The sequence below is a fragment of the Sminthopsis crassicaudata genome, chromosome 4 (genome assembly GCF_048593235.1).
Source record: "Sminthopsis crassicaudata isolate SCR6 chromosome 4, ASM4859323v1, whole genome shotgun sequence".
NCBI lineage: Eukaryota > Metazoa > Chordata > Mammalia > Dasyuromorphia > Dasyuridae > Sminthopsis > Sminthopsis crassicaudata.
Genome location: NC_133620.1, coordinates 59,484,684 through 59,491,928, shown reverse-complemented (window position 1 = coordinate 59,491,928; position 7,245 = coordinate 59,484,684). Strand labels below are relative to the sequence as shown.

The 7,245-nt window shown below is 38.7% G+C and overlaps 1 protein-coding gene across 1 annotated transcript in view; it reads right to left on the bottom strand.

Moving 5' to 3' along the window:
* Positions 1-1,118: 1,118 nt before the first annotated feature.
* Positions 1,119-7,245, bottom strand: part of PRRC2C (proline rich coiled-coil 2C) — an 84,015-nt gene continuing 77,888 nt past the window's right edge. Inside the window, 4 exon segments of the mRNA XM_074308341.1 lie at positions 1,119-3,125; positions 4,933-5,169; positions 5,963-6,089; positions 6,936-7,039. Coding sequence (XP_074164442.1) covers positions 2,868-3,125; positions 4,933-5,169; positions 5,963-6,089; positions 6,936-7,039 — 726 coding nt within the window. The 3' untranslated portion in view covers positions 1,119-2,867.

Here is a 7,245-nt window from a genome sequence, read left to right as displayed (position 1 = left end):
ATTTAGAGCTAACACACATACATCTTTTATTTTTAACCTACCAATTTCTAGAAATAGAAAATTTATCCTGGGCTAAGTTAAAAGAATTTTTTCTTTTTACAAATTAAAATGTTGATTTTGAGGAAGTTGCAATTTTTGCCCAATATCATCAAGTGGGTAATGATTTCATACTTGATACAACATGATGCCTTTCTGGAGCCAAGATATGGGTTAGAATCTCTTTCCCTCACTCAATTCCAATTCAGAATTCATTTATAGTTAAAACATGTCCCTTGTTCAGAAATATTTCAAATGAAGGACATTCCTCTTGAATTCTTCTGAACAGAGGAAGTACTTAAGCTTGACAACAGTTAAAGCCTATTCCCCACACTAACCAAAGGCAAGAAGTCAGGAGCCCAAATTCTGGCTTAGCTCTTTAACCAGTGGTGTGACCTCAGGCAAATCACTATGTATGCATGCACGTATTTGTTTCTCTTTCCTTTTTGGTTGAAAATAAGTATCCAGAGAAGTCTTTAGGATCTAATTTATGTACATTCCTCTGACAAATATAAAACTCTTTAAAAATCCAAGCACTTCAGACTTCTGTTTCCAACTGCTATCTACAGGACAAGATGTCTCTTCCCCAACTTTGCCCCAAATTTACTTGACTGAAGAGTCAACATATTGCCTCAAAGGAAGCCAATTAAACTAGATTAGGGATCACAATGTCCTCAGTATTTTGATCTGAGAGCATATTATTTTATTACATCTTCATCTAGCCTTGACCACAACATTCCAAGCAGCTACCACATTAGGATGTGTTCTCCCTTAAGTTTTCTTTTAGATCGTTTTGCCTTGTATGCTTTGTAGAGTCAATTATTGTTTAAAAAGGAAAAAAAAAAAAAAAGAAAAAAAAAAAAGGTCTGCCCGGATCCCCATCCACCCAACTCCTAGCACAGTTCTTTGCTCAGAGCAGGTGCTTCATGAAAATGTGCTGACTTTTGTGTAGAACACAATGAGTGGTGGCCCTTCCCCTTCGGAGTATTCTCTTCTCCTGGTTCACATCTTATGTTGTCATTGTTCTTATATGACATGCCATTTGTAGGGCTCTTATAGGAAAGGATTAGAAAGCTACATGATGCATTATTTAGAGAATATTTTATTAGTTTCTGTAATCAAACCCATGTAAATAAGACCTTACATATTTAATACAGTGTGTTACCCCTGTACAAATGGAAAAAAAATTAAGTTTAACGTTTCTAGACCAATATGGCTGTTAATTTCTGTACAATGCCAACTCAACACAGTACAAGTGGGATACTTTTCCAAAGTTGACATCACAGCTAAAGTTTCCAAAAATTCAAATTATATATATATATATATTTATATAAAAAGATAACCAATAGCAATTTGCTAGGCATCAATAGCAGCAACAGCCTTTCCAGGTTCTGCAGTCATTGAACAAAATTTATACACATTAGACTTTCAGCTCACTGTTTCCAAAACAAAAACAAAACAAACCCCCTGAAAACATCTCCCTCCCCCCACAAAGAAATTTTTTTTTTTTTTTAAAAATCCCAGAAAAACAGCATTCTGTTACTGATGTGGTACCTGGAGCCTTTTATTAGCTTCTCAATCATCATCTGGAAAAAACAAAAGTCTATCTAGAATAACATCATTAAAAACAGCTCTGGTATAGCACGGTCACTACTACGTATCATAAGCAGGTACAGGATATTTTACATTCACAGAAGTATAATACAGTACTGTCCTACAGCTATAATACTAGAGGATACAATTAAAAAGGCATTATTTGACTTGATTCTACTTTTCCAGCACAGAGTGGGCAGGAAGGGTAGTGTGACACAGCTCTGATACAGAAATGTATCTCCTTAGATAGGATTTCCATTAACTAGCCGCACAGATCTAAGTGCTTGTTGCTCTACATAACTATTAGCTGAAAACCGTTTAGAAAACCACTGGCTTCATAAAAAGATGGCTGAGCAGAGGCAAGAAGGACTTGTTTGACTTATTAATGCAACAAGCCTGCCATGTCGGGGGAATGGATGCTTTCAGGAAGGAAGAGGATGCCAAGTAGCACTTCACACTTTAGGCCACAATCTAAATACAGCATCATTTCAAACAGAAGCATTAGCCAAACACTGGCCATTTGGGGGGGAGGGGAGGGAGGAGAAAAAAAAAAAAAACCACTTTTTTAAAGTATGCTGACATGACTATGCATCTATCTGTTTACAGGTCAAGGGAAGGGAGAGATCAGTTACTGTCCTTTGATTGTGTTCATTTAACTCAGCTTCCATGTCATAACAACAGCAAGCTGCCATAATACAAAATAAGGCTATTTCTGTCCAGCACCATCCATCTGCAGCTCTTATGCAAGGAGCCTAGAAAAAACGGAAATAGCAGCCAAAGAACATAAAAGAGCAATAAGAAAGCATCTCTGCTCAGGAGCTGGGAACACGCTGCGTAAGTCACATTCTGACTGCTGTGCTAGCTGTCTTCATGCTTCTGCTATGGCAGGGAACCGTGAAGATTCTGCATTAGATGTACACAGGCTGTTTGCTCATACATGGGCATCTCCATCCTGACTATAAAAAGGCACCCCCACCAGTGCAGACCGACTTCTGGTGGGGCTACACAAAGCAGCTGCTGGTCTACAGAGCCTCAAGCTTTCCTGGTATTGCAGCTGTCTGTGCGACACTGTCAATAGCTTATGTCCCTGTGCATCCTCCTGAGCCCTGATAGGAGAATGTCCCCCTCTCCCTTCCCCCGGCTTTGGAATCCTGCGGGCATTAGCTGAACTCATTCTCCCCCCTCCCCCCCTCCCCAACCCTCCCCCCCCTCCCAGACCCAGCTATAAATCACAGCCTTTAGGATTTGGTTTCTTCTGTTTTGATCGCCTGGGGTTTGATTGGTCCGGTTCTAACAGGTTTGGCTGCTGTGGTGGGTGTAGGGGGAGGCTTGTCCTCTACTCTGTCCTGACAAACTCCAGGGGGGTCAGTCAGAGTTTCAGGAGTTTTGTTTGAATCACTGTCCACTTTCTGTGCTTTGCCTCCTATCTGTTTGCTCTGCTGTTGTTCGGAGAAGAACCGTTGCGTGGACTGAAGAACCTCTGCTCTCTGCTTTGCCTTAAAAAAGGAGAAACAACTAGGCTGAAAAGGCAGCAACACTGTAAAAGCTGTCAATCAGACACACAAAGATCTATGATCAAGTATAACTAATCACCCGGACCTAGGGTGCCAAGCACCAAATTGTGGTATCCTACCTAAGAGTGCTCTTTTGAAAGATAACATGGGACTTTCATATCCTTATAAGAACTGGATTAAAAAAATTAAAACTCAAAATGTCTAGTTATCAGTAACCGGACTACAAAGTCTAGTTATCAGTAACCGGACTACAAAGAAGCACTGATAATGCAGCCTTAGCAATAACATCTAAAATCAAACATCTTGGTGTTGAGCCCTTTTCCCACCACTCTAACATAAATGAGAAAAGCATTCAGAAATTGGTATTTAACCATTAAATATTACCAAAAAAATATTACTCCTACCACTAAGCTGACAATAATTTAGTAGTAATTTAATCTCGTCGGCAATGCAGCCAAAAAACATACTTACGTAATCCACAAAAGACACCAATGAACACATATAGGTTGGTTTACACACACACACACCACACACCACACAACACCCACAACACACACACACACACACACAACACACCTTAAACCCACCTCGTCTAAGTTTAAAAAAAAACAAAAAACAAAAAAACCTACCATCCAAGGTCCTGATAACAATCTGCACAAAATTTGCACAAGAAGAAACTGTGCACATTTATTCTAATGTTTATTAGAGGGAAGTAATGATAGGAGTAGCTAGCTAGCAGCAAAAGCAGAAACAAATCACAAGAAAGACTTTTTATGCCCATGCTCAAATTTTGGAAATTTTTATCCATATTGTTATTTTTAACAGTAAGCTGGCCTTAAATAAAAGGTATGTGATTCTAATAAGTGCTATTTTTGCTTTGTAAGTGGCTTCTAATTTACTTTTTGCAGAAAAATGATAGATGACAAACCTTTAAGAAAACTTAAAATTCCTAGTAAGTGACTCACAATGTAACAAATCTTCATCAAAGGAAAACATCAAATGGATGATTTTACTTCCTTTAAGAAAAAAAAAAGTTAGCATCTCTCATGTCAGACTGCCCAGGGGGGGGAAGAAATGGTAGGATTTCATAGATCCCTAAAGCCAAGTCTAAAGACAGAAGAGATAACAGACATAATTCTGTTGCCTGTAGAGATAGTAGACTAATACCATATTTATTACAACTCTAAATTGTCCCCACACAGACTCCTAGGGATTGTTCTATTAAGAAATCTTGTCTTTTTGTAACAGATTTCATCTGGAAGGATCCCAAAGTGCTTTCTAAGTTCTCTTTACCTAAAAATAACTTAACCCTATTATAAGACATTAGGTGTGTTATGTGTGAGAGTGAACAGGTAATAGTTTAATATAGAAAACCTGTTTCCCTCTGAAGGGAAGGGAGAAAAATCATTCAGGCAGAATATTTTATCCAAATGGAATTTTGACAGAATAGTAATGCTATCATTAATTCACTGGGGAATAAGGGGATACTTTAGTAATCCCCAAAGAGTTTTGTTCTTTCTTCAAAAGATATAGCTGCGCCTCAAAGTTCAAACTCAGATCTCCCTCAATTTATTTCATTAGCAATTTATTGGCCACAGGTGTAAAAATGCTGGTTTGCTACCAATTGCCAATTGCAATGGAAGAAAAAAAGGGGGAGGAAAAAGCAGCTAGTTTGGGTAAATGTGCTAAGACAACAAATGCCTGGATTTGTGTTAAGGGTCCCAAGGCATCTTAAGACATGGTTCAAGAGACACAATCTTGCCCTATCAGCTGTTAACACTGTACTAACCTTCATGTCTTGTTCAGCCTTCAACGCAGCCTGGGCCTGATTACCTCTGACTCCAGATAGTGATCCACAAGGACCCCTGGCCACATGTGGCAAACGAGGGTGGCTCATGAGGCCTGTGGTCATCGGAGGAGGCATCTGACTGGCCAGTGCCATTGGTGGCCTCTGAACAGGCGCTGGGAAGGTGTTAGTATGTGGGGCTCTTACCAATGGAGGGACCAGGTTAGGCTGAGAGAGGATCTGAGTGAAAAAAACAAAACATAACACATTGAACTGTTAAAAAAAAATTGCCAACTAGCTCACCAGTTGGCTTATCCCAGAGTAAATCTAGTTAAGTGCCCACTGAGCCACTGAAAGGAAATGGGTGGGCTGAAGCGTTCCATTAACAGGGGCCAAGATGAAGTATGCCATGCCTGAAGAGTCTAGGCCAGACAACATGAGCCAAGGTCAAGCTATGGTACTTCCCTGGGCTCTATCATCTCAGCTGCAAATTCTGAAGAGGGGAAAAAATAGTGATGCCATTATGAACGAGGACATCTTTAGTAAAGAGAGATGTGCAGCATACACTTAATCGGAATGCAATATGAAAGTAAAGGGCCATGCATCCTCTCTCAGAAGTCAATCTACTTGGGTAGAATTTATTTAACTTTGGTCTGTCCTAGCTAAGATGGTTATACTATGGGACAACGAAGTTATAGATATAAATGTCTTCAGGTGGAAACCTGTAAACCTTGGAAAACCCCAAGCACTGGGACCCTTCTTTTTCAACTTATCCCAAGGCAACATAAAGGACTGAAATGTACTTTCAGAGCTGTGTGGGGAATCTTCAAGAACTTGGCTCTCCTGGCTGCTTTTAACCCTTCCTTTTAGGAATAGAGAACTGTCAATAATAAGATCTGAACTGGCATTTACATAAAAGGTCACTGTTAAGAGAAGGAACTATTGCCTTGGGTTTCCCAATCTGTTAACACAAAATAGGGTTAGCAAAAGTCTGAGAATGTGGAAGGAAAACTTCTTGTCTGTGCCTGCCCACCTGGGGTGCAAACTGTGCAGGAAATGGCTGTGTCATTCTCACAGTTGCAGCTGCAGATTGGAACTGCTTCTGGTAGACGATGCTGTTCATTTTGCTAGACTGGCTGCTGGGACTTGTAGAACTGGCCCTTGGAAAAAAAGCCACCAATAGTTAGTCAACATCTACCCTGGGCAATAACTGATCTGTAACATTTTTTAGGTTCGCAACTGCCCTAGAAGGCTGGCAGTATATGGTTGCCATTTTAGAGATAATGAAACTGGAGCTCAGAAGAGTTAAAACAACTCACCAAGGACCACGCAGATAATAAAACACAGCTAATGATTATTTCTGAGTTACTGTGTCTATCCGTATTATAGGTTCTACCCCACCACCCTAGTTCTTATTAAACTGATTTAAAGCAAGTAAATCATTCAAGATTTTGTGGCCAAAATTTTTACTTAGTGGTAACACAAGTTACATGAAATTAATAGAATTTTCACTGGCGTCTTCTATTTTTAAATTTAGTTTTTTAAATTTTTTTTTTAAATTTTTGTCTTTATCATGAATCATTAACTAATTCCTTCAAACAAAGAGACAAGTTCAATTAAGAAAAAGTAGTCCACCAACTATATCTATATATAAGCAACACTCTACACCTACAATACCAAACTTTGCAATGAAGGGAAGAAGGGACATTTTTCTCAAGTCTTCTCCAAAGTTAAGAATTGGTCTTTACAATTATATAGTAATGAACTTATTTTTTAAATCAATTATAATTCAATGAATTCAGGAAAAATCCCAAGTAGGATGGAGTGTCATAGACATTAAGTTATAACATCAAATATTTTCCTATAGACATATATCTTTAATACAATGTAATGATGTAATGCATTGCATTGCAAATTAATGAATACAAAATACTAGATCGTAATTAAATATTGAGGGGGTAGAAGGAATAATTAGGTTTGATAAGCAAGTTAAAATTCTCATTTACCGGAAAGGACTGGATGTTGGTGTAGTACTTCTACCACCAATTGGAGGAGTACCTGGCTTTACATCAATGCCACTTCCAAAAGCTTTTAGATCCATTTCTGACATCTGAATAAAACAATAATGAAAACGACTTTTAACATTTAGAAAATCCAAGACACATATGCAATGTTTAAGTCCTATTGTAGGAAAAGAGATTGAGGGCTGGAAAGATATTACAGGTTACTTGAGTCTAACTTACTCATTTTACAAGAACTCAAGACCAAGAGATAAAGTGATTTGTATAACACAGATAGCCCCTTGAATCCCCCCTC